This window comes from Tursiops truncatus, chromosome 16 (assembly GCF_011762595.2).
Source record: "Tursiops truncatus isolate mTurTru1 chromosome 16, mTurTru1.mat.Y, whole genome shotgun sequence".
Lineage (NCBI taxonomy): Eukaryota > Metazoa > Chordata > Mammalia > Artiodactyla > Delphinidae > Tursiops > Tursiops truncatus.
The window spans coordinates 25,098,656-25,126,481 of record NC_047049.1 but is presented as its reverse complement, the minus strand read 5'-3'; the positions used below and the strand labels follow the sequence as shown (position 1 = coordinate 25,126,481).

The following is a 27,826-nucleotide window of genomic DNA, read 5'->3' as shown; positions in this document are numbered from 1 at the left end:
ATAAAAATAGTAAGTAATTTGTGCAAGAAACATTTAAGAGGCAATGAGCTCCATAGTTGCTATTCTGTCCATTGTCAAATAAAGGCATCTAGTATAACCAGTGAAGGTAAAGATGTTTATAAAATATCTATTCTGATGGCACAGTTTAACTTTGATTTGGCTATGTCGTCTCTTAAAGAGTTTTGGTTATTTCTTAAAATTCCACAATAAACACAAACATTTCAAAATAGGTTAAAATAAATTTTTATTAAAAAAATTGTATTAAATGTTAGAAGAGATTTATACACAATTCACAAATGCTTTATAAAACATTGCCAATCTTTCTCCAATTGTAATTGTTTTTATGCAGACTTGGAAATTTTGCAGTGAAATAAGGTCTACAAAATATTTCTTTTAGAAAGCATCACAATGATAATTTTAGGCAAAATAGTCTTTAAAACTGAAATATTTGCATGCAAGTGAGTGAGCTCTCAAACACCCGTATTCTTTATCCCAGTGACAAAGTAATGCGAAAATGAACATTAAACTGACTTACTGAGGAAACAATGAACAAGTATTCTGTAAACTTCTCAAATTCACTCAAATTTTTAAATTACTTTCAAAAGCAGTGCCATTACAAGGTACTGACAATCACATTACGTACTCAAAATGAATGTTAATCAAACTAACATTCAAAAAATAAAAATACTGTTGCAAAGAGGCACCCCTTGCTGTAAGGTATGTTAAAGGAGTGTTTATTACACTGAAGGCTTATGGTACGGGCCGTAAACCCTACAGGAGACAGTCTCTTCACACAGAAAAATTATAATCCATCCCTTTAAGAAGTGAATAATATCTCTTTAGTAGTGTTGTTGGTTGAAAAAAAAAAGTTACAAGTTCGAAATAAGATGGCAACATACAAAAAGTGGCCCATAGTTTTGGTCTTTGTCTAAGAGGTACATTCTGTAATTTAACAAAGACTGGCTTTAAATCTTCAGTTCAAAAGCACACTTCTTTTCTGAAAGGGTGACTGACCAACTGATGCCATTTCAGAGAGCAGAATCCTAACCACCAACTTGAAAGGGGTATGGCTCAACGAAGACAAAAACAAAAACAGTAACTGATTTACCTCAAAGATTACGAAACAAAATCAATGTCAAAGTATTTGAAATCATAAAAATTCATTGCTTTAAAAATTTCCCCCTGAGCTGTGGATGCTTTTTTATATATAGTCTCTAGTAAAACAGATGCATTCTATAATACCAAGTTGTAATTATAAATCCTATGATTCTTGGTGCTGAAAATAGATAAGTTATGTCTCAAACAGCACAAAGTGATAACAATTACACATTCTGTGGAATTCTTTGGTGAGATGCAATCCTGCAGAAGTCTCCTTATTTTGTTTCCCTCCTCACAATACCCTTAGAATCTTCAAGTAATTTTCAAAGGAGAAACCACAAGTCCATAATGAAGGACCAGCAGACCATCCTGAAAAGAAAATAAGTGTTCTGCAGTTATTTAAAAATCAGTTACGTAAATGATCAAGTCAAAGATAGTTTATTTTTCGTAACCCAACACGAATGTGAAATTCTTTGATTTAAAGAGAATAAAGAGTCCAAGATAAATAAACCTGCTTGTTCACTCACTTCATTACTAAACACTCCCTGTTAATGTGCCTTTTTAATGACTCTCAGAAGAAAATTCTGAAACTACCAGGTATCCACAGTTAGTCACGGTTGTTTATGGCAAAACATTTCTTCAAAAAGAACTAAAAGATACACATTTCATTCTGCACAGATTACTTAATATATCACCCAAGCACTGGACTTCTCTAAAAAAGACTCAATTATCATAAAATATCATGGATCTGCTAAGAAAATAAAACATTTATTTCCTACATAAATGCAGCTTACAACTAAAACAAGTGAGAAAATTTTGGAACTCTTACCCATTTAATGTATCATACATTTTACTTCCTCCTTGAAGTCTGTTCAATACAATTTACCCTTTCTTTGATATCCAGAGTCATCATTATGAACAGTAACTACACTGTGCTGTAACACAGTGATGTCCTCTGGGGTCGTGGGAAATTTAACCTGACAGTAAATGACTCCAGATAACTTGTTTCTGAGTCTTTTTATGTCTCCTCTCTTGATATCAGGTCTTAATTCTTTGTGCTCTCACCAAGGCTGCTTAAAAGAGTGTTTTTAAGGTGTTATTTCTAATCTACTATGAACTGGAAAACTAGCTTAAAAGGAAGGCTCACTGGGGAAGTATGCCATGGGCAATGGGCCTACTTTGAGCAACATATAGAGGGAGTGGTGGCATGCACGCCTTGCATTTCCAACTCTTCGCTAGCTATCGCTCTCTCTTTCTTCTTTATTAAGCTTTTTCATAGCTCCACTTCCTCATTTCTCATTCGCTATTCAACTCACTGCAATCTGGCTTCTGTTACTGGCAACTTCGGTGAAAACTCACCAGAATTCTAGAAAGGGGTTCACCAATTCAAATGCCCACAAAGGCCAGAAAAGTAACATAAATGAATATGTGAATCACGTATGTAGTCAAATAGGGTATGTTGAGACCAGTGGTAAACCAGAGAGCAGATGCTTAGCTAAAGGAATTTAAACTCAAAAATTAGAATAAGCCAAATAAAGTATAGTCCCATACCATGTTTGGCCCACGGACCATCAGACCTGTTCTAGACTAACTAGTCTAATCAAAGTAAATGAATTTGTATTCTAACACACACAGAAGGATCCTATTAACATTTTTACATGAATACAAATTACATTTTACATAATGTCAATTTTTTGCATATAGTTATATTTCACAATTACAAGCTGTTTCAAAATCTCAAAACTTCAATACATGTATAAAATCGCATTTTATGAAATGAGATAATTCCTTATAATTCAAATTTAAATCTATGTCTATTACGTTTATATTCCATATAAATAGACAGAAATATATAAATATTATTTATATTATTTATATTTTATATTTAGATGTCTCCATTCATGGTCTTCTTAAACTATCCAACCAGAGTGAATCTTCTAAAAGGTTAAGTCAGCTTATGTCTCTTCTGTCCTTGGCTCAAATCTCTCCAATCAGTACTTTCCCACTTCACTCAATTAAAATCCAAAGTTCATACTATAGCCTATAAAGTCCTGCATGGTTTTATTCCAGCTGCTCAGATCTCAGCTCCTACCATTCTCTCCCTCACTTGCTACCTCCTAGCTTTCACTGCAGAGATATGTTATTCATTTAGCTAAGAGGTCCTGAGATTACATGACACATTGTTATCAATGAGGACTTTAATTAATTATATTTCAGGTTATTTAAGTTCTGGGACTTGCTCATCTCTGAATCTCCCCATGTCTAGAATAGTGCTCCGTAAATACTTTTTGAATTGAAGTCATATTTTCTACCCACTCCACTGACTTTGCAATTTTACTCCTAGATTCTTACATTTCTAATCAAGCTTAACTTTTAAAACGACAATCGGGACTTCCCTGGTGGCACAGTGGTTAAGAATCCGCCTGCCAATGCAGGGGACGTGGGTTTGAGCCCTGGTCCGGGAAGATCCCACATGCTGCAGAGCAACTGAGCCCGTGAGCCACAACTACTGAGCCTGCGCTCTAGAGCCCAAGAGCCACAACTCCTGAGCCCACGTGCCACAATTACTGAAGCCTGAGCGCCTAGAGCCCATGCTCTGCAACAAGAGAAGCCCGTGCACAGTAATGAAGAGTAGCCCCCGCTTGCCGCAACTAGAGAAAGCCCGTGTGCAGCAACAAAGACCCAACGCAGCCAAAAATAAATAAATAAATTTATTTTTTTTAAAAAAAGACAATCATTTTCTAAGATTTCTGAAGTTTCACCTTATAAAAATTTTAAGAAATGTTTTGTTTATATCTCTAAGTATGCTTTACTTAGCCAAGAAACAATTTTGCTTTTGTATTTTATGAAGAATCTTTTGAATTATTTGTTACCAAAATGTAGACAATTGGTATGGTGCTATATTTCTAAAAACATGTAAGAATAATCAAATAATCACCTAAATAAGTATTCAGCTACCCTTTTGTTAAGATTCTAAGCTTTAAGCTCAAATTTTTTAATAGCTGAACCTTGATTCTACCACTAACTAGCCAAGTGACCTTGGGCAAGTTACTTAATCTGTCTAGACCAGTTTCCTCATCTATATGATCCACCAACGGATTTTAGAATTAGAGGGTAAAGTTCCAGGAGAAACTGGATCTTTCTCTTCATTAAAATTGTAAGTCTTATCTTGCTTTTCATGTATCCTGACCAGATTTCATATTATATTCCCACTCACATTATAGGCTAATTAAAACATCATAACGGTTACCATGGCTTCTTACCAATTGAGCAAGGAATGGTATGTGAATCTCTATAGCCTAATGAGTCTCTACAAATTTTTCTTAAAGAAATGTCCTTGCAGATACATTTGCCCAGTAGTCTTCAAAGCTCTACTGCAATACTGGACAGAGAAAAAAGAAAAAAAGGCCTCTAGAATCAAACTGCCTGGGGTTTGAGCCCTGGCTCACTCACTCACTCACTGTGGGTAAGTTACATGTCCTCTCTGTACCTTGGTTTCCTTATCTTTAAAACTGGGAAAAAAAGAATATCTATCTCATAAAACTATGAGGGATAAGAGAGCTAATCGATACAAATCATTTAGAAGAATGCCTGACACACAGCAAGCATTCAATAAACATTAGCTTTCTTATTTTCAGTCCAGATAATTTCAAGAAAATTATAGAATATTTATTAAAAATTTATTGATAACATGGAACATTTTTCTTTCATTAAATAACTTGTCCATTAGGCATAAATATGGTAAAGTCTAAGACCTACCTGCATTGCTGCATCACCTATTGCACGTCGAATTTCCCTTAGAGTTTGATAGCGCTCTAACAAGTGATCACCACAGATGATATCTACCTACAGGCAAATAAGAGTATAAGTTTGCTTTCCTGCTTCAGAAAACCATATGACAAAATGAGGAAGATCAACATAATTATTTTTAGACTAGTCTTTGCTATTTTAGACTGATTAAACGTTCTCAAGAAAGATTTTAGAAACTTTTTACAAATAAAGTAAAATGGAAGGAGCATTAGAGGACATAGCAGGGCAGACAACAGGCATTCAGAATGATTTCCTTGAATCTCTGAGAACAAGTTAAATCATACTTGATATGTTCAGCACAAGAAGGCACAGAAAAGTCTATTATTTTAAAAAGTTTCATGACACAATGATTAATAGGGCTTATAATGCTTAAAAAGGCAATCTTTAGTTATTTGAATAATTTTCTTAATGAGGAATATCTCATTTTCCAACAGTGGAAAGTCTACTGCTGACATAAAGTACACAATAGGGGAACTGTTTTACAGATGGAACAATCTTAACAAGGTCTTTTCAGCCCTTTTAGTAAGGTCAAAGCTCTAAGACAAATCTACTTTTATATAGAATGCTCTAGAAAGAACGATATGGTTGTACAGTTATATACTATATTGTAATATGATTCCAGTATACTCACTTGCTAGAAATAGAAATGCAAATCCTTATATTCTCTTTCACTAAGTACTCCTTTCCCATTGCCTTAAAGTGGGAACAGGTCCTCAACATCTTATTAATAACATATCACTTAACAGGCTCCCCCTCCTAATGTCCCTATTTAGCTTACAGCATGAAATTTCTCCTTGCTCCAAACCAAAATACCAGCTCTAACTCCTATTTCTCCTTTTCCTTTCTTCTCACGTGCAGTTACCAAGTCCTGTTGCTTCCTTCTTCACCCTGCCTTTTAAGTTCATATCATTCTTTCAACTGCTGCTCTTAGGCTTAAACCACTGAAACCGTCTCCTAACCAGATTTCCGACCTTCAAATTCTGTTTACTCTAAAAATCCTATGCACTGCCAACATGTTAGTTTCCCTAAAACCTTCAGCATGGTTGGGTAAGAATAGTAAAAGCAGTTGCATTTAACTGAGCGGCCTCTATGCACAGCATTTGTTACACTATATATTTGACATATGTTATCTCGTCTCATTTTCACATTCCCGTGAGCTAGGCATTGTAATTCCCATTTTACAGATAGGACACTAAGAAGTAAAGACATTAAGCTTTCCTAAGGTCACAAGGCTATAGTAAGTAGCAAAGTTCAGATCGGAACCCAGGTCTGTCCCCAGGTCTATCTTTCTCCAAAGATAAGTGCATGTGAGGGGTTGGCAAACTTTCTACAAAGAGCTAGATAATAAACATTTTAGGCTTGTGGGACTCAGGATCACTGTCACATGTGCTCAATTCTGTCACTGTAGCATGAAAGCAGCCATAGTATGGCTGTTCCAATAGAACATAATTCATAAAAAGATGGCAGGTTAGATTTGGTCCATAGGTCAGTTAGTCAAGCCCTGTGGTATCTCACAATGAATAACCTCCGATTAGTAACAACTTTTGTTTTATGCTTACCAGTTTTAAAGTTGGCAAAGCAATACTTGTTTGCAAAAGGACTTGAAAGCAATAATAGCAGATCTTGTGCACTAACAGCAGATCTTGTGCATAGAACTTAGGTCCATGAAAAATTAAAGAACTTGGCAACTAACATTATGTTTTTATTAAGTATCCAACTATCCAGAGACCACCACCCTTAGTGGGCTTCACCACATGGTATACATTTATGATTTGGTTACTACAATTTTCTTTTCAACTTAATCTTAACCCCCAGAGATTAGCCATTTACTAACAGTTTGATGCATATGCTCCTAAATGCAATGTGTGCATGTGGGGATTTTGGTTTTGTTTTTCTAGAAATGGGATCATGTCACATATTTTGTTCTACATATTTTTAAAACACACACAGACACACACAAACAACAAAAACTTAATATACTATGGAATCTTTTGGAATGCACAGTTAGCTCTCTGTGTTTAATAGCTGCATAGTGTTCCATTTTATGAATATATCATAAACTATATTATCCATCCTCCTGATAAACATTTAAACTACTTCTCATTTTACATGCTGATTTTTAAGTTACTTGACTGTAAATACTTCATAAATTAGTTCATTCAAACAGAATCACATCTCTGAGGGTGCCACAAACATGACCCACATATTTGATAATTTGCTAGAAGGACTCACAGGACTCAGCATGATCACAGGTATGAGTAATTACAGCAACACAGCAAGGATACACAGTCAGATCATCAGTAAGGTAAAAAGATGTAGGTAGAGTCTGGAGAAATCCACGCACAGGCTTCCTATGCTCTTCCCTCCCAGTCCAAGAGGAGATAACACCCACATACTCTTTTCTCTAGCAGTGAAAATGTAGTCAATTTGTGCAGTGTTTCTGCCCAGGGAAGCCCAGTTGAGGCTCAGAGTTTAGGGTTTTTATTGAGGGATGGTCATGTTGGCATTCTCTGCCTAGCAACTACCAAATACCAGACTCCCAGAAGCAAAGCAGTTATTCATCATAGACCCATTGTTTGTACAATCTAGGTACGGGGAAACACCCCCGTGTTTCTGAAACAAACCCCCGTGACTGAAACAAATTTTACATCATTTTATTTCAAAATGTTAAAAGCCTTGAATTCTGTGATAGGAGGAAAAAATAAACCCACATTTTTACACAATAAAACCAATTTAGAGCTTTGGCAACCAAATTTCTTAAAACACCAGTGTGAAACTTATAAATGGCTCTGATCAATATCTAGCCACAGAGGAAGTAATCTATATCCTAAAGAAAGCCCTCTTGGGTGCCACTTCTTATTCTATATAATCAGGTGCAAGTCTTCTGATTTCTGCTTTTAGAAATAATAGACTATTATGGGATTACTCACAATTCTTTGTTCAGGAGTCCCTAAACAGCTATCTATTTCTAACCAAAAGGCTAAGAATAACCTCAAGTATGCTTTGGCTACAAGGTGATAGATAAGTCATTTCCAATTTTCAGTTGCCATGAGATACAGCTAGCATTATGTCAAAATCAGTAAGAGAAATCACATTTAATTGAATTTAATATATATTTAGTACTGGCAGATATTGATACTAAAAACATCAGCAAAATTTCAGATCTACAGCAAATAGACATTTTAGATAAAAATTATTCTATAAAATTTTACATATGATGGAGAATAACAAAAACCCCTTTTAAATTTGACTAATGAAAAAGCAGAGCTATACAAACGTGCATTTTCACTGGCCCACATTATTAAACTATGAGTTTACTTACACTTTATATGCAACAATACATGAGGTTTGAGATTTCCATCTTACAACAAGAAAGTATTATATAGCTATAATAAGAGATCTTTTTCAATCCTTAGGAAACTAACAGAGTCTATATTAGACAGCTATTTCACTTTTCTAGGTGTCTTGAGCTAAACATTGATAAATCCAAGGATGTCCTCTGAAGAGAAGTGAATGGATGGAAAAGTAAACTTCTGCTCTACTATCAAAAAGAAAAGAGCTGGAGCTGAAGCTCTAAAAGCTCTTTAATCGTTCTCACACCCTCAGCTTTTCTCTGACACCCATAGATGGTCACCAATGGCAGCAAGTCAAATGTGATTAAATTTGGGGGTGGGGATCACTGTGTACCAATATTCAATTAACATTTACAATATCTACAATGTCATAAAACAAAAGCCACTGCATGAAATCCTAGAGACGGTTCTTTCTTCAATATGTTAAAGGTAATCTCACAACTTCCTGTCTTTTTACACACATATACTCTACCTGACAAGCTGGATCAAGACCCATTTTTCTTCTGAGGAATTTTTCTACATGTCCAATAGTTGCTTCTCCTGAAACTCGGACAAACTTCTTTTCCAATGGCTACAAAAGTAAACAAACAAACCAATTTCAGATTAAATATACATAAAATGTATAAACCTTAAAGCACATTTTATAGCAAAGATAATTCAATAGATTTATGAAAGAAAAATTACTATGAAATTTGAGTTAATTTATCTATCAAACAAGAAAAAAAAGAATTCCTGCTTAGCTTCACCTCTCCAAAAAGTATGTCAACAATTTTTTTTAATAGAACGGCTTACAGATTTGTTTTACTACCTCATCAAGAATAAAACTTAGAGTAAAATTTATTGACAGCAAAAACCCAAGATTCAATGTCTCAAACAACCTGGTTTCTTCAACAAAAAAACTTCAGGGAAAAAAAAAACAACCAACCAAGGCTGAGGAGGAACCGCTAGACTAAAAAAGATACAAGGCCTGTAAATAAGGGATATATCAACCAATTACAATATATGGATCTTATTTGGATCCTGATTTTTAAAAATCTTTAAAACAATTTTCATAAGACAATCTAGGAAATTTAAATAGCATGTGGATATTTAAGGAATTACTGTAAATTTAAAAAATGATAGTATTGGGACTACCCTGGTGGTCCAGTGGGTAAGACTCCATGTTCTCAATGCAGGGTGCCCAGGTTCAGTCCCTGGTCAGGGAACTGGATCCCATATGCATGCTGCAACTAAGAGTTCTCACGCCACAACTAAGGAGCCCATGTGCTGCAACTAAGACCCGGTGCAACCAAATAAATAAAGAAATATTAAAAAAAAAAAGATCCCGCATGCTACAACGAAGATCCCACATGCTGCAACTAAGACCCAGTGCAGCCAAAATAAATAATAAATAAATATTTAAAAAGCTGCTTTACACATTCAGATACAAGTTATAAAAATAAATAAAAATTATAGTATCATTATTATGTTTTTATAAAACGTCCTTATCTTTTAGAAACAATTATTTACTGATAAAATGATAGTTTGGGATTTGCTTCAAGATTATATAAGAGAAGTGTTAAAGGTATTGATGAATTGAGATTGGCCATGATCTTATAATTATTGAAGTTAAGTGATGTGTACATGGGCATTCATTTTACTATTCTGTCTATCTTTGTATGAGTTTGAAATTTTCTTTTAAAAGTGGAAAATAAAAAGATTATCGGGGCTTCCCTGGTGGCGCAGTGGTTGAGAGTCCGCCTGCCGATGCAGGGGACACGGGTTAGTGCCCCGGTCCGGGAAGATCCCACATGCCGCGGAGCAGCTGGGCCCGTGAGCCATGGCCGCTGAGCCTGTGTGTCCGGAGCCTGTGCTCCGCAACGGGAGAGGCCACAGCAGTGAGAGGCCCGCGTACCGCAAAAAAAGAAAAAAGAAAGATTAACATCTAGATGTATATGGCTGGAATCTGATCCAACAGTCTAAGGTGATAGGTAGAGAGACCATAGCGTTTTAAAGTAGAAACTAATGCTTACCTAGCCACTCTCTCTCTGAGGCAATTTTAAGGATACTACTATTAATAAAAATGAAAAGTTGGGGTAATAAGAACTAAAAGGGTACCTTTTAGGAAAATGTGAACAATGTTTTTCTAGCACTAGCAGAGAGGGAGCCCAGAATTGCTACCAAGAGGACCCAGGCAGGTTAGGCACACATTTCTTCCATATAACAGCACTCAGCTCTCTTATCTGTAATTTGGTTTCTTAAGAACTTTCCTAAAAATAGATCTATCCCTTATTACCACAGTGCAGCAGATAGCATGTTAAGTGCAGATATTCCAGAGACTGCCTGGGTTTAAACCGTGGTTCTGCCACTTTCTAGCTGCAAGTCTTTGGACAAGTTGCTGAACGCTTCTGTGTCTCCATTTCCCCATTTGTATTGTTAACATAGAGATACTAATAGCACCTACCTCATAGAATTATCATAAGGAAAGTGTGTTAATATACGTAAATAACTATTAATAATTCCTGGCACATAGTAAGTACTTAGTTATTACTAGTGTATTGATTTATTCTGTTCTTTATGTAAAGGAATCTAATTAGAGGACCTAGTTGTCATCATGGATACTGATATAATCTAGACAAAAATGGCAAAGGTTCGTGTTCTTTAAACGCAGGTTTAAGAATCATCTTGAAAATCGAAAGCAGCCTTTCTCACTAAGGAGCAGATACAGCAGTGCTCCAGGTGAAGTCTTGATGAAGGTACCGCATTGTAGGTGGCACTGCCTGATTAGCATGAGAATCCCATCATGTGCCTTGAGAAGCTATTCTGGGTAATCTAGCTAGATGCCTGCCTGGCAACCAGTGCATTTCTGAAGGTTAATTTCTGGGGCTTACGATCTCAATAGTAGGCTTCAGGTATACCAACAGAGGACAATTCAATATTCATCATTTCTTGTTCTTGGTGAGCACTTCACCCCCAAGTGTTTATTAAGATTAATCCAACTTAGCTAAAGTTATCAATACTGTACTTTTTAGACCACCCAGAACAGAATTATGAGATCTGCCAGTAACTGAAAGAAAAACATTGGCCTTGGCTTTCAAAGTTGGCTTCTCACGTGGTTAACCTTAGTCTTCATACCGCAGGCTCACAAGTTAACAGAAATTTTTTCCGATATAATTCAGATCCAGCTTTTTTAATAATTTGCTTTTTTTGTTTTTTGCCTTTCTTTTTTTTCTTAAGCTACAAAGCAGGTTCTCACCTAAATGGTCAACTCATTTTTTTTTCCTGCTGCATCTAATAGCCTCCTACCATCTGCATATAAACAGGAAAGAAAAATTCCACAGAAGAATTTTACTTCTTTGAAATTAAGCACAGCAATCTTCCCTACCATCTATAACACAGGTCAATTTGAGAAGAAAGTTGAAACAATAAGGTAGAATCTATAGGGCGATTTAAGAGACATTCAGTTATTTTCTGACTATAGAAAATGCATACCACTAAAAATATTGGGTCGGCCAAAAAGTTTGGTTGTGTTTTTCCAAGTGAACTTTTTGGCCAACCCAATATCTTTTAAAAAGATGGTATCAACTCATTTTACCTTGAAAAAATTCCTACCTCTGTCAACTGAAAATAGTTACCAACCCAGTCACAAGGTAAATCCCTAGCAACCAGATGGTGAATTTGAAATACCACCAAAAGACACCTTGGAGAAATGACAGATTCTGTGTCTGGGGCAAGAGATGTACGAGTTGAGCATGGAACATCTTGTCATATGAGATAGCAAGGAAGCTATTATAGACCATGATTATCTATGATAAGACAATTTGAACATCAATAAAGATAATAATTAAAAGGGGTTTAAACCACAAATATATTTAAATGCATGAGTTCATATTAAAGTAAAAACAAAATCAAAAATACCTAATTGATTAGGACTGGAGCATGCTAATGAACCAACTCATTATTTTGAACCTTGTAAGTCAAGGGAAAGAATCAGCATTTATTCTTTCTTTCCTATATGAATGGTACCACTGGCTAATCAAATAGAAGTTCCTCATTATTGAAGTATTTTAATAAAAGGAGGAGGAATGACAGCATCATTTTCCAAACCCTATTAAGTTAATGGGCTTAGACATTGAGTACCAATTGTTGCTAACAACACAAAGACACAAACAACCAGACATTAATGTGCCTCCAGATGGACAAAAACACTACCGACTATGAAGTATTCTTGGTCCCCTCAAATCAAACCTGTCTGATTAACACTCAGACTTAACTACTAGTTTATGGGAAAGACAGAGGACAGAAGAACACATTAAATCACAGCACAGAGATGCAACATCAAAACCCCATCTGTAGGAAACTATAGCACAAATGACCCAGCTTTGTCAACAATGAATTGCAAGAAAAAAGAAACAGAAAACTTACAGATTTAAAAACCTATCAACCAATCACAATGTGTGAACATTATTTGGATCCTGATTTACGACGATGTTAAAAAAACAAAACAAAACACCCACTACAGCTGAGATAAAAACTTGTACACTGACTAGATATTTGGTAAGAAACTCATTTTCTTTTTATTCACCACCTTCAACCTTTTGAAAAATCACAAACTTACAAAGAAGTTACACTAGTAAATGAAGATCCAGATAGCCTTCACCTACTTTACAAATGATTAACATTGCTATATTTGCTTCACCTCTTCCAATGTATGTAATATGTGTGTATATACCTGTACATTTATTATTTAAGTTACTTGCAGACATTGAGATATTTAACCCCTAAATATACCAGCAGTTATCATCTCAGAATAAAGGGGCTCTCCTCTATAACTACAATATAATTATCAGGAAATTTATAACATTAATACAGTGCAATTATCTAAATGGGTCCAAATTCAAATTTCTCCAGTTGTCCTAATAATGTCCTTTACAAGTTGTTCTTATTTCAATCCAGAATCTAATGAAGGATTACACACTGCATTTTGTTGTCATGTTTCTGTAATCTCCTTTAATCTAGAATAGGTCTGTCTCTTTATTTTTATCTTTCTCAACACTGACATTTTGTAACTTTTTTTTTGGTATGCTACGTGGTCATTAAAAAAAGAGCCTCATCTTTTAAGAGTACTGAAACACTTTACAGATGAAATGGCAAAATGCCAGGGATTTCTTTCAGAATAATATTAGAAAGAAGGGACTTCCCTGGTGGCACAGTGGTTAAGCACCCGCCTGCCAATGCAGCGGACACGGGTTCGAGCCCTGATCTAGGATCCCACATGCCGCACAGCAACTAAGCCTGTGCGCCACAACTACTGAGCCTGTGCTCTAGAGCTCACGTGCCACAACTGCTAAGCCTGCGAGCCACAACTACTGAAGCCCGCGCCCCTAGAGCCCGTGCTCCGCAACAAGAGAAGCCACTGCAATGAGAAGACCCCGCTCGCCGCAACCAGAGAAAGCCCGTGCACAGCAACAAAGACCCAATGCAGCCAAAAATAAAAATTAAAAATAAATAAATTAAAAAAAAAAAAAGAAAAGAATCCGCCTGTCAATGCAGGGGACACGAGTTTGACCCCTGGTCTGGGAAGGTCCCACATGCCAGGAAGCAAATAAGCCCATGTACCACAACTACTGAGCCTGCACTCTAGAGCCGGTGAGCCCCAACTACTGAAGTCCATGCACCTAGAGCCCATGCTCTGCAACAAGAGAAGCAAACGCAATGAGAAGCATGTGCACCAACGAAGAGTGGCCCCCACTCGCCACAACTAGAGAGAAAGCCCACACGCAGCAAAGAAGACCCATCACAGACAAAAATAAATAAATAAAAATAAATTTTAAAAAAAAAAGAAAGAAAGAAGGGAAGTGTGGGAATTCCCTGGTGGCCTAGTAGTTAGGATTTGGCGCTTTCACTGCTGTGGCCCGGGTTCAGTCCCTGGTGGGGAAGTGAGATCCCACAAGCCGTGTGGCAAGGCCAAAAAAAAAAAGAAAGAAGGGAAGTAGATGGAGGTATAAAAGAAATTAAATTGGTCATTAGTTAATTGGCAAAGCTGTGTGATGGATGCATGGAGGTTCTATTCTGTCTACTCTTCAGTGTATTTAAACATTTTCATAATTAAAAGTGAAAGAAAAAATTTTCTGAACTAAATGACTGCTTGGTGAAACACTTTTAAATTAAATGTAACAAACAGACTTTATGATTTTCATGCCATAAGTGTACATGGTGAATAGTTTAACTAGGCATCATCCTAGTCAGACATATTTATTTGAACAATAAATAAAAGACAAGGCATAAAAACAGCTTTTTAAGTAGTAGAGAATGCTGAGCTATAATATCAAAAGCTAGAATTCCCTTATAAATACAGAATTAAAAGAAAAATGTTAAGATTGCCAATGTGTTAGCTAAGAAAATATTAAAAAATGACTGTTTTAGCAAAATAAAAAGTCAAAATATGCAGAAATACGATCATTTGTTTCTAAAACAATATATTCATTACCTCTTATAGACATAAGCCTGCAAACTAACATCAGTATCATTAGTTAACACTGAAAACTTAATGCCTCAAAACTATAACAACAGTGTAATAAACTTCTATAAACCTAGCTTTATCAACTCACAGCTAATCTTGTTTTAAGTATCCCCCATCCATTTCCTACCCCAACTGCTTACTGGCCCCCATTCCCCAGTTTTGTTTTGAAGCAAACCCCAGACACATCATTTCATTTGTAAATACTTCAGTATGTATCTCTAAAAAATAAGAACTCTTTTTAAAAACATAATACCACTATCATACTTTAAAATTCCTTGATATCAGAAAATAGACAGTAAATGTACAAATTTCACCATCTCAATTTTCTTACCTAGTAGAAAATGATTTTATTATTTTTAGGGTTGTTATTACAGAGAAAATAAAAATAAAACAAAGATTTCACACACAAAATGTAATAACCAGTGATGGACTCAAGCTAAAATTCTAATTTATGCATATATTATTTTTATCAGATATATTTTTGTACTCTCAAATGTATACACTAAACATACTACAAATAATGCTTCTATTCGAAGTTTCTATTGGATCTTGGCTTGTTTTTTAAAATTTAACAGCTTTATTGAGATATAATTCACATACCATTAAATTCACCATTTTAAAGTATACAATTCAATGGTTTTTAGTACATCTATAAAGTTGTGAAACTATCACCATTATCTAATTTCAGAACATTTTCATCACCCAAAAAGAAACTCTTACCAATTAGTAATCACTCCCAATTTCCCCTCTCTCCCAAGCCTCTGGCAACCACTAATCTACTTCCTTTCTCTATGCTTTTGCCTATATTGGACATTTCATATAAATGGCATCATATAACATGGTCTTTGGGTGCCTGGATTCTTTCACTTAACATGTCTTCACGGTTCATCCAGGTTGTAGCATGTATCAATATTTCATTCCTTTTTATTGCCAAATACTATTCCAGTGTATGGATATATCATATTTGGTGTACCCATTCATCAGTTGATGGATATTTGGGTTACTTACAATCTGGGGCTATCATCTCATAAATTTTTTAGTTTATTATCAAATCCAATCCAAATAAACGCCATACACTGATGTCCCTTGAGTCTCTTTTAATCAGTATGTTCTATCTACATGTTCCCTCTTTACATCTTTCCCTTTTATTTGCTGGAGAAACAGAACTGTTTGTCCTGCAGTTTTCCACTGTCTAGATTTGGCTTATTATATATTCTTACAGAGTAATTTAATAAGTTCCTGTGTCCCCTGGATTTCCTGTAAATTAGTAATCTAGGGGTATGATCAGCTTCACACTTCTTTTGGCAAGAACACTTCATAGGTGGTAGTGTCATATTTTTTTGATGTACGAGGATCAGAACTACATAAATATTCTAAGTGCATATGTGCTTTCGCGGAAGCAATAGGCTAATATTTTAATTTAATTTTTAGTTCTTTCTTCACGACATTCTTATACTCTGTTGGCTCGTCTGGCTACTACAGGTCACTGGACAGGTGTCTTCAGTGAACTCTAGGAGCATATGACTCTACAGTTGTCCCATATAGAAACTTACATGCTACTTTCCCACCCAGTACACTATGAAAGGACTTCCTAAAGTTAATCACCATAAGTTTGGTTATTTTACAACTTAGAAGAGGTAAAAAGTTACCAAACCTAACACTGCATTCCCTCCATCACAATGATCTCTGGGAAAAACCTATAATATACTTCATCCAGAAAAGTACTCATTTATTCCTATGCTTCAATTCAATTCCTATGCCTCCTAAGCCATTATAGTCACAAAACAAAACACTATGCCCAACCAGGTATAATTCACCCATATTTTATTTTATTTTATTTTTTATTAGGTGTTTTTTTTAAAATTTATTTTCATTTATTTATTTTTTTTGAACTTATTTATGTATTTATTTTTTTGGCTGCACTGTGTCTTCATTGCTGTGCACGGGCTTTCTCTAGTTGCAGCTAGAGGGGGCTACTCTTGGTTGCGGTGCTCAGGCTTCTCATTGTGGTGGCTTCTCTTGTTGCGGAGCATGGGCTCTAGGCGCGTGGGCTTCAGTAGTTGTGGCTCACGGGCTCTAGAATGCAGGCTCAGTAGTTGTGGCACATGGGCTTAGTTGCTCCACAGCATGTGGGATCTTCCCAGACCAGGGCTTGAACCCGTGTCCCCTGCATTGGCAGGCGGATTCTTAACCACTGCGTCACCAGGGAAGCCCCACCCATATTTTAGTATAGACTTTGACAAAGTCACTGAAAATCTAACCAGATCAAAGTCAATTATTTCCTTATACATTTATAATCCCAAGTAACTATAGGCCTGATTTACCCCTTTTAAAAAAGTCACCTTTTCCTGAATGATTCATACTATAGGAGCAACACTGTGTACAATGGCACCTGTGATGCTGAAGCCTTTAAGACAACTCTGAACTTAAGTATGTTACAAAAGAGTTCATTCTTACCTTTAAAGTTTCAGTAAATGATTGAAGTAACAAGTTGGGGCAGGCTAACTTCAACCAAAGATGTTACATGCAAATGAAATTTTAAGCTCATATTTAACTCTAAATGCCAAATATGCAAAAAATGCTTTGAAACATTTTTTTAATCAACGAATTAACACAGCATTTGGTTTCAGTTTTAAAAATTACTCACTTATTTTTCCTTAGACCACTGTTCTGAATTAATAACAAATCCCTACTTAATAACTCTTTTCTCATAAACCTATTATAAGAGAGCATTACTGAATGTACTTCATATTTCAACAAGTTTTATTTACAGAACAAATTTTATAGACTGTAACTGAAGACAGTCTCCATATGATTGCTAATCTTAAATTTGTGTGCTACAGGGTCCTCTTGTAAAGTAAATGAAAAATAAAAGTAAAATACCTTAAAATGTCCCGTGCCTTCATTAGCACTGAAAAACGAAAGCAAAATTAATCAATTTTGAACTATATGTTTAATTATATAACACAGAAAAATAACATAAATACACATATTTGAGGAACATCAACTTAATTTTAAAACACGGTCACCTAACCCTTTATGAAATAAACAAATGTAGTTAATTGTCATATCTGCCACCTAGTGGTAAGGCAAAGGCAGTTTTATACAGTATTTTACATTGCTTTGTATATTTACTTCCAGGAGTTAAAAGTATACTCTTAAAATTTATATTTCCCCCACATGTAGCATTCTAACATTTTCTAGCTTAAAGTAAAACTTCTTTCTTTCTGTCATAATTAATGTGTTTTTTTCTTGATAGCAACGTTTACAAGATAGAGTCCTTACAAGAAAGCTGCTACATTTCCTGTTGTTTTACTTGTAACATAATCACCTGGGCATGATTTACTCAGTTTGCTTTTCCTCTAAAAGTACGAAGAGATTTCTTGATTAAATCAATTACTTTTATATCATGAGGAGACAAGGAACAAACTTTTTTTGACCATCTACTATGCACCAGGCATTATATTAGGTCTTCATATATTATGCATGTGTTTCTTTCAGTTCTCACAGTAACCCTTTAAGTCAGGCATTAGAATCACCATTCTACGGATAAGGAAAATTGAGCTCAGAGAGGCTGAATAACTTGCTTAAGGTCACACAGCTAGTAAGTAATAAAGCTGGGTTTCAAACGCGGGTGTACATATCAAAGCCCACATTCTTTGGTTTTTTCGGGCATGCTGCACTGGATCTTAGTTCCCCTGACCAGAGATTGAACCTGGGCCAGGGCAGTGAAAGCGTTGAGTCCTAACCACTGGACCGCCAGGGAATTCCCAAAGCTCACATTCTTTCTCCCCTATCACGTTGTGAAGAATAGGCAAGATCACAATTGCATCATCTAGAGTATTCTTATAATACAAATATAGAGAAATATATTAATATACAATATAGATAGTATAAATATCTATAGAATATGTTATACTGACAAACATAAAACATAAGTTATGTATACACATTATATATAGATGTAAATCTAAGGTTATAATATCTTAAGAGCTACAAAATAAAATATCCTTGGGAATTCCCTGGTGGTCCAGTGGTTAGGACTCCGTGCTTTCACTGCCAAGGACGCAAGTCGATCCCTGGTTGGGGAACTAAGATCCTGCAAGCTGCGCAGCCAAAATAAATAAATAAATAAAATATCTTTTTCATTATAAGAATTATCTCTATAGAATCCATGATATATGGGCATCTGGCTTCTGCTTGAATATCTAAAGAGATAGCTTCTTTTTTTTTTTGAGATAGCTTTTTAACTTACAAGTCGGTTCATTCCATTTGTGGGCAACTTTGTTAGATATTGCTTGCTTGCACTGAATCAAATATGTTTCTCCCTGTAACTTATACTTATTGGTCCTAGTTTTGCCTTTTGGTACTCTTGTGAATTAGATTCAATCTTTCTGCTACTACACATGACATAGTTTTCACACCTTTTACTATTCTGATTACACCTCAATTTACTAACATCTCTCTTAAAATGTAGTGCCTAGAGCTGAACATAAGACCCCAGTTGGATAACATAGCATACAGTGGGATAGCACCTCCCTGGTTTACTAAACACCACTGAGTTTAAGATTGCATTAAATTTTTGCCATATCTTCTCTCATACACTTATTTCATGTGAGTCCATTTTCTTTACTAGGCAGATATTGTACACATTACAGCACCACAGACTACTTTAACCTTTATTTCTGAATGACCCTGCATTATTTCAATATTCATATACTGATAATAGTTTAGACATGTTAGAAATACCATATGTTGATTCTTATAACAATCCTGTGAGTTGGTATTATAATCCCCAATTTAGAAATATGGAAACTGATGATCAGAGAAGTTAAGCTACATCCTAGGGGTTACATACCTTCAGTTATACTCTTCAAAGTCTATGCTCTTTCTATATACACTATACTGCCTAAGGCTTTATAATCTTCTACTTTACACATAGAAACTGAAGAACAAAAAGGAGAAGTACTGTACAAGACTATCTTAAGATCACAAAACATGCATACCAAATTTAGGGGGGCCGGGAATATCATATTCATTCCAGTGGTTGAAAAATCACTTCCATGGGCTGAACCTACCTCAGGATTTTTGCTAATCCAATTCAAGCAGGGTCACCAGCTGGACCAAATTTGCCCTTGTACTTGCATCAGGTTAAAACTCACCTGCCATTTGTCCTGCCATGAAAGAGCTTTCTATGGGTTACCCTCAGTAGCCTGACTTCAGTGGTAACACCAAGCTTTTCAATGTAGTAAACATGTGGGGATTTAACTCTGGGGGCTGGCGACTTCTTCAAAAGAACTCTTTGCCACATTGGAAGCTTTCTTCCCCATAACCATTTGAAAACAGATAAAAGACTATTTTATGACGTAGACAGACTACTCATCATAATCTTCAACATATAAGGTTCAATTCTCTTGTTTTACAGATAGGGAAGCTGAAGCCCTGAGAAGTTAAAAATACAATTTCCACGAGGGCAAGAGCCATGGCTGACTTACTCCAATTACATTCCCAGCAGCTAGCAGAGTGCTGTGCTGGTACACAGCAGGACCTTAATAAACATCTTATGAATAAACAGAAAGCGATTACCTCAATTTTACAAAGCTATATAACAAAGGAGCTAGGACTTAAATAGAGATCTTCTTATTCCAAGTGAGGGCTCTTTTTTTCTACAGCAGGGAATGTGTTAACAATGTAACAACTCCAGTAAGTGGTAATGACTGCTTTGACCAGAGTACTCAAGTCTCACTCATTAGAAAAGCCTGCCATGATTAAGTATTGATTTCTCCTTTGGACAGACAGAGATAATGTAGCACACTTGTCACATATTTGCCATCTTTGCATTACTGCCACTTTTCAAAAAAGGTATAAAAAAACTGTCAGTTCCAACTGTGCGTTAGTGGAAAAGGTTACATTTCCCGAAAATATTTTTAGAAATATAAATTCCTTTCAATTTTCAAATTTTAATTAACTAGACTTACTAAAAATCAAGTTACATGGTAAAAAGTCAAATACAATGAAAAGTAAGACCTTTTCCAATTCTATACTCATACACTCCAGTGCCCTTTTCTAGAAGCAACTGCTATCAACATTTTCTTATATGTCCTTTCAGGAATGGTCTGTGCCTGTGGGGAAAAAATATATATATATGTATATATGCCCACCATCCGCTTTTTAAAAAAAACATAAAGAGCACATGCTATATATTCTCTTCCGCATCTTGCTTTTTTCACTTGAGAAAGTGAATTTTGGCAATTGTTCCATATTAGCACATATGTTACTAGCACATGTTCATTGCTATATACCATTATTTTACCAGTTCCCTTTTGGACATTTAGGTTGGAACACATTCTTTAATAACAGAAATTGCTGGTTTAAAGTCTGGTATTACATGATTTCTTCTCATTCTTCTAAAGAGATCTTTATTTCATTATCATCAACCACTACTACGTGGGCTCTGTGGAGGCATAAGAAAGGTTTCTCGCCTCTCAGGGATCCTTAATATCAGTTGAGAACACAGGATGAATACATAAAGAGATAAATACAACATAGTACAAGCTAGATACTAAATAAATAATACAGGCAACCTAGAGTTATAAGGAGGAAGTGACTGAGAAGTCAAATAGTCATCAGTGACATAAAATGGAAGATCTAGATCTTCCAAGAAAGGCATTTTAGTTTATCCTGCAAACTATGGAATTATTTTGAAAACTACAGTTTGATACAGGCCAACTCTATGATGACAGTCGGCCTAACAATATTGCAGGATAATGGAGTACACCATATGCTACAGTGTTTGAAAGAAGCAATTTTTATTAATTAGGGAGATATCCAACTACTTTGGAAAATAATTTGGCAAAACCAAGTAAAGCTGAAGACGAACATATCCCAAGACACAGCAAATCTACACTCTTAGAAAAATATCTCATATATATATAAGGAGATACGTAAAAAATGCTTAAAGCAACAGTGTTTATAATAGGAAAAAAATTGGAAACAAAGTGTTCCACAGTACAAGAAAAGATAAATTATGGTATATTTATTTTAAGGGAATACCAGGCAATGGTGAAAATGACTGAACTAGTTATACATTTTAGCATGGATGAATCATACAATGCTAAGTGAGAAAAGCAAGTTAGAAAACATGGTATGATACCATTTAAAGTTTTTAAGTGGCCAAAAACAATTCTACATATTGTTTAGAAATAGATACACATGTGGCAAACACATAAAAAAATGCATGGGAATGATAATCATTACTTTTAGGAGAGTAGTTATTAACCTCTAAGGGAAGGGGGGAATGAACAGGAAGAGGTAGCCAAGTGCCTTCTGCCATATTAGCACGGTTTAATTCAAAAGCCAGATGATGGAGATACAAGTGGTTATTTTACTACTCTTTAGTACCTTTTTCTAAGTCTTAAATATTTCAGAATTATTCTTTAAAAGGATATCAGAAAAACTCGATATGACCTTAGTTCAGGATGATTTTGTAACTGTTGGGACTTAAAAAATTCTTTATTTTAAAGTTTAGAGGTAGAGGTTTAGGGTACTCACCCAATAAACTCTAGTAATAAAGACATGTCAAGTTCAGGTGGAATACGAAACACTGATTCTAAGACTTTCTTAGATCTTCCTTTGCTCGAAGGGACTGGCTGTGGAACAGCTATTTGATAGCCAAACAAAAAAGTTGAGTTAGAATATAAATATCATAAACTGAGATCTTTGGAAAATAATTACAGAAATTTAACTATGTTGACTATTTAAAAGATCATAAAGCACTCACTCTCCCTTTTTAAAATAATATCAGTTAATCTGTCAAAGCCAGTGAAATTAGTGACAAGCCTGGGGAGCACTCCACAATGGAAGGCAGACATGTATGGCTGGTTTATCAGGGCCACAGAGAGAGCTCAGCATAATAGCAACAATAGCTATAGGTAGCCCTTAATAAGCACTACTATGTGCCAGGGCTCAGGGCTCATGCTTAGCACTTTACATGCACCATCTCATTTAGCCCTTATTATAATTGCATGCCATAGGTACTAATGGTTTTTTCTTTTAAATTTTATTGGAGTAGAGTTGATTTACAATTTTGTGTACTTTAACTGTAAAGAAAATCAGATTACAGTTTAATGAGATTAGGCAATTTGCCTAAAGTCACCCACATAGTAAGTGGAAGAATGAAGATTTACACCCAAATCTAACTTCCATACTGTGACATTACCATCATCATAAAAACTAATATTTGAGCAGTTACTATGTTCCAGGCACTGTTTTAAGTGCTTTGTATTATTCAATGTATGCTTACAATTTATAGTGTTATGATTATCCCTGCTTTATAGAAGAGGAAACTGAGACATTGAAGTAATTTGCCAAAGTCATACACCTAGTAAGGTGGCAGAGCTAGGATCACACTCAATATAGCTCCAGAGCCTGTACTCTTTAATCCTTATAAATAATTAAATTGGATTACAGTAAATCATGACCTTCAAAATCTTTCTCTCTCTTTGATCATAAAATAACCAGCTATCACCAAAAAGAACCTCAAAGGGAGTAAATTTTATTAAGTTAGTATTCTTTAATCTATAAATACATTATGGTATACACCCAAACTTACCAGGTTTAGGTACTTCTAGACCTCTTTCTTTATAGAAATCATGCATTTGCTTTTTTTCTCCTAAAAAATGATAAAACACAGACTAAATTACACTTAAAATGTAACTAGCAGAGTCAGAAGAGATTCTGGGATTCACAACTATGTAATAAAATAAACTTACTTTCCTCTAGATTGATCACTAATTTGTACACTATGTCTTGTAACTGTCGGTCCAACCTAATAAAAGGAAAGGATGGAGAATACCTCAGAATTCAGAAAAATGCATTTGGTACAGAGTGAATGATGTTCTTTGTAAGTAACTGTTTTCACTTAGGGGTGACTATCTCCTTTCTCAGAGCTGAGTTACTTTTAGGTAGCACTCATGGTTCTCATCTGAGAGAACCTCAAGTAATTGTATGTGGTCATAATTACAAGTAATTATAGACTCTTGAACTATTTGCTAAATTGTTCCATGTGAACTGGTCTTATTCCCTTAATAAGAATGTGAGCTTGAGGGCAGAGACTGTATTTTGAAATTCTGTGAATCATCTGCAAAACACTCTTCTATGAAGGTAGTAAAAACATAATAGTATTTGCTAAACAAATGAAAGCAGGTCACCTTTAGTGTTTTTCTTCCCTTAGGAAACTGAGCATGAACTGAAAATTTAATAAGCCACAATGACCTATGACAGACAGGCTTTTCTAAAGAGGCCAGTTATTTCAGGTATTAGTTTTAAAAATAGAATTCTAGATACACAGAAAAGGATAAGCCTAAACTAGCCTCATCAACTTGACTGATGAGATTAAAATCTTCAAGAAAAGAGATCTGTGCCTTTTTTTTTTTTTTAAAGTTCCCAGTGGATATTACAGTGCCTGGTACACAGTAAGTGCTCTATATGTATTTCTTTAAAGAATATGTATTTCCCTTTCTTGTCATTTTGAGATAGGTCAAGAATTTATTACCAACTACACAATTTCAAGCTTTCAGAAAAAGTATACCTAAAATATAAATTTTACTTATATATTCTTCTTACCTTATGTTGTAAAGAGGTTGTGTCTGATGTACTACTATGTTGCATTTTGGACACCTGTTGCTATAGTAAAAGTGTCTTACAATGCAGCTTTTACAAACTGTTGAAAAAAAAATGTTGAAATTAGGATACTTTCAAGACATTTCAAAAAATCAACATATTATTTGGAAATATGATGAACTATATGCTTACATGTATGAAGACATTCTGTAATGGTAGTTGCATCTATTAAGTAACCTTTGCAAATGGAACACAAGATGTATGGGGTCAGCTCAGAGAGATTTATCAGGCGCTGCAAATACAATGGAAATAGTTTTAAAATACAAGTCCTTGCCTTTTCAAATTCTTAAGCGATAATCCCCAAATTTTATTATCAACAATGTGTAGCTTACTTTGCAACATGGAAACATGTTACCTTACCTCCAACCCTTCAAACACTCTCATCAAAGTTACAATAACACAATATAAACCAATGTTCCGAAAAGATCTCATTCTTTTGGAGATATTGTATATTGCCAGATGAGGGGCATCTTACTATATGAATTATCGCGAAATGGACAAACTTTCCAGATACTGGTGTTTAATATTAATTCTGAGTAACTAGGTATATTGTCTAACTTTATGAAGTATGCGCTGCCCCATTAAAAAAAAAATCTCCCAATTAGAGACTGACTAGGTGGGGAAGGGTTTCCCATCCTCTCAACACCCTGTAGAAATGGACTGTTTCCCTGGCCCACTGTAAGCTCCTGGAGGGCAGCAGGCCGGTACCCTTGGCGCCTACATCCCTGGCACGCAGTAGCTTCAATAATGAGTGAGTCGGACCCAGAGAGCTTAAGGGACTGCAGAAACGTTACAATATGAGTCGGCAGGGAACCGGGCCGGGACAGAGGCCGGTCCGCGCCACAAGCAGGCAGCGCAAGGAGAGGTGAGGGTCCGTGCAAGTGCCAAAGGCTTCAGCGGCGAGCGGGGAACCCGGCCCTAACTGAGGAGGCCCGGCGTGGTCAAACAGGGGCCATCAATACCTCCTCCTCGTCCTCGGAGTCCGGCCGGCCCCCCTCCAGCCTCAGCGAGAAGTGGCTCATCTCTTCTTCCTCTTCCTCCTCTTCTTCCTCCTCCAGGTCCTCATCCTCTTCCAACTCCTCGTCCTCGTCCTCGAAGCGGCCCCTCAAGCGGCCCAGGGTGCGCTCCGGCTCCAGCTCAGGGGGCCGGGAGCCCGAGCAGCCTGGAGCCCCCGCCTCGGAGAGTGGCGGCTGGCCCTCCTCACCCGCTGCCGGCGCCGGAGTAAGGGCAGGCGGGGAGACGGGAGGCGGGGGCGGCATGGCTGCGGCTCCCTCAGCCTTGGCAGAGCCCGCGGTGCCTGCCGTTATCACAGGGACCCCCTCCATGCCAGGGGTAGAGACCAGGCGAGGCGAGACCGAGACCAGGTGGCTGGATAGCGCGGGAGTTCCGCCCGCCTGCCTGAGCTGACAGTGCGCAGGCGTGAGAGGCCTGCAAGGCCCGCTGGGAAATGTGGTTCACCACCCCGCACCTAAGCCGGGGCGTAGGCGGAGCCGCTCAGGTATATGGGGCGGGGCTTGCAGGCCGCATCTTAGAGGAATCTCACCCATTTTTTTTCCTTTGAAAGCCTGTCGCTCTCTGCACTGCCTTCTGAAAACAACGGAATTGGTACCTTTTAGACAACAATATTCTGTTTGCACTGACATGCACAGAGCACTGAAATAGGGGCTATAACCATACTGCATTACGAATAATAATGATTTCAATTTGAGTACCAATTATGCGTTTCTTCCATGCAAGATTATTTCCGTTAGGAAGTATTTAGTTTCTATTTTGAAATACGTAAGTTTATTTATTTGGAGGAATTAACGCTTGTATTGCCACAGGGTGGAAATTTAATCACAATTTGAAGGCCATCTATAATTCCTCATCACATAAAGTCAATTATATTTGATTATAAAAAGTCAATTATATTTGATTCAACGAACACTTATTAAGAGTCTGCTGTAGGGACTTCCCTGGTGACACAGTGGTTAAGAATCCGCCTGCCAATGCAGGGGACACGGGTTCGAGCCCTGGTCCGGGAAGATCCCACATGCCACGGAGCAACTAAGCCCGTGCACCACAACTACTGAGCCTGCGCTCTAGAGCCCGCGAGCCACAAGTACTGAGCCCGCGTGCCACAACTACTGAAGCCTGCGCGCCTAGAGCCCGTGCTCTGCAACAAGAGAAGCCACCGCAATGCGAAGCCCGCGCACCACAACGAAGGGTAACCCTGGCTCGCCGCAACTAGAGAAAGCCCGTGCACAGCAACGAAGACCCAACACAGCCAAAACTAAATTAATTAATTAATTAAAAAAAAACAACTAAGAGTTACCATATAGGGAATTCCCTGGCCATTCAGTGGTTAGGATTCCACGCTTCCACTGCAGGGGGCACAGGTTCAATCCCTGGTTGGGGAACTAAGATCCCGCATGCATGCCAAAAAATAAAGTTACCGTATAACCTAGCAATTCCACTCCTAGGTATATACTCGAGAGAAGTGAAAATATATGTCCCCACAACGCCTCTTACATGAATGTTGATAGCAGCATAATTTACAGTAGCAAAAAACATTCCTATATCCATCAAGATAATGGATAAATAAAATGTTGCGTATCCATTCAGTGGGATATTATTTAGCCACAAAATGAAATAAAGTACTGATACATGCTTCAGCACGGATGAACTTTGAAAACGTTATGCTAAGTGAAAGGAGTCAGTCATAAAGGACCACATATTGTATGGCTTTGTTTATATGAAATGTCCAGAAGAGGCAAATCCATAGAGACAGAAAATAGAGTAGTGATTGCCTATGGCTGACGTGATGGGGGTAAATGGGGCGTGTATTTTTAATGGGTACAGGGTTTCTTCTGGGGGTGATGAAAAGCATGAAAATTTAATGTGATGATGGCTGCAAAAGACATTGGATTGTATACTATAAATGTGTGAATTGTATGGTATGTGAAATATACTCAATAAAGATAGTTAAAAGTGAGAGTAAAATGGCAAATATGAAAATAGTAATTATGATTACATTAAACTTTTTCTTCAAAATTATGTTCAAAAAAGAGGTCATTAAAATTGTGTAATAGAAATAATTCCCGAATTTTAAAAAAGTCTTCACATAAGATGGCACTGGACCAAAGAAACAGAGACTAAATAAGACTAAGCACAGTTTTTCTAACATGCTTTCGTGAACCCACAGATATATGTCTGGTACACATCATCATGTGTTAAGAAATGTTAGATAGCCCCTTCTTGTTCTTAAAAAATAAATAAAACAGTTAAAGGGGGTTTTGTGTGTGTGTGTGCTAATGAAATGAAATGTCTCCAACTGATAGTTCTGAGATCCAAATATTTTAAAGTGTATAAGGAAGAGTCTCGTCATTTGGGGTTGGCGTGT

At 36.5% G+C, this 27,826-nt stretch overlaps 1 protein-coding gene across 2 annotated transcripts; it reads right to left on the bottom strand.

Moving 5' to 3' along the window:
- Positions 1-226: 226 nt before the first annotated feature.
- Positions 227-25,852, bottom strand: PCGF6 (polycomb group ring finger 6). 2 transcript variants are annotated; one of them, XM_004322760.4, is made up of 10 exons: positions 25,407-25,850; positions 24,577-24,676; positions 24,388-24,484; positions 23,535-23,590; positions 23,375-23,434; positions 22,315-22,423; positions 17,647-17,674; positions 8,734-8,832; positions 4,858-4,944; positions 227-1,467 (listed from the first exon to the last, which is right to left on the bottom strand). In XM_004322760.4, exons 1-10 carry the CDS (start codon positions 25,767-25,769, stop codon positions 1,411-1,413), a joined length of 1,056 nt encoding a protein of 351 aa, XP_004322808.1. In that variant the 5' UTR covers positions 25,770-25,850; the 3' UTR covers positions 227-1,410. The 2 variants fall into 2 exon arrangements, with proteins under 2 accessions (XP_004322808.1, XP_073650101.1); XM_073794000.1 differs by lacking the exons at positions 227-1,467; positions 4,858-4,944; positions 8,734-8,832 and adding an exon at positions 8,839-16,930 and having other exon boundaries at positions 25,407-25,852.
- Positions 25,853-27,826: the final 1,974 nt, after the last annotated feature.

Bases quoted from the DNA above. Each gene is read 5' to 3' on its own strand.
- PCGF6 (XM_004322760.4), bottom strand. From the start codon at position 25,769: ATGGAGGGGGTCCCTGTGATAACGGCAGGCACCGCGGGCTCTGCCAAG. The intron at 24,677-25,406 runs GTATTGATGGCC...TTGTATTTGCAG, and splicing joins ACTCCGAGGACGAGGAGGAG to CGCCTGATAAATCTCTCTGA. The intron at 22,424-23,374 runs GTAAGTTTGGGT...GCTATCAAATAG, and splicing joins TCTAGAAGTACCTAAACCTG to CTGTTCCACAGCCAGTCCCT.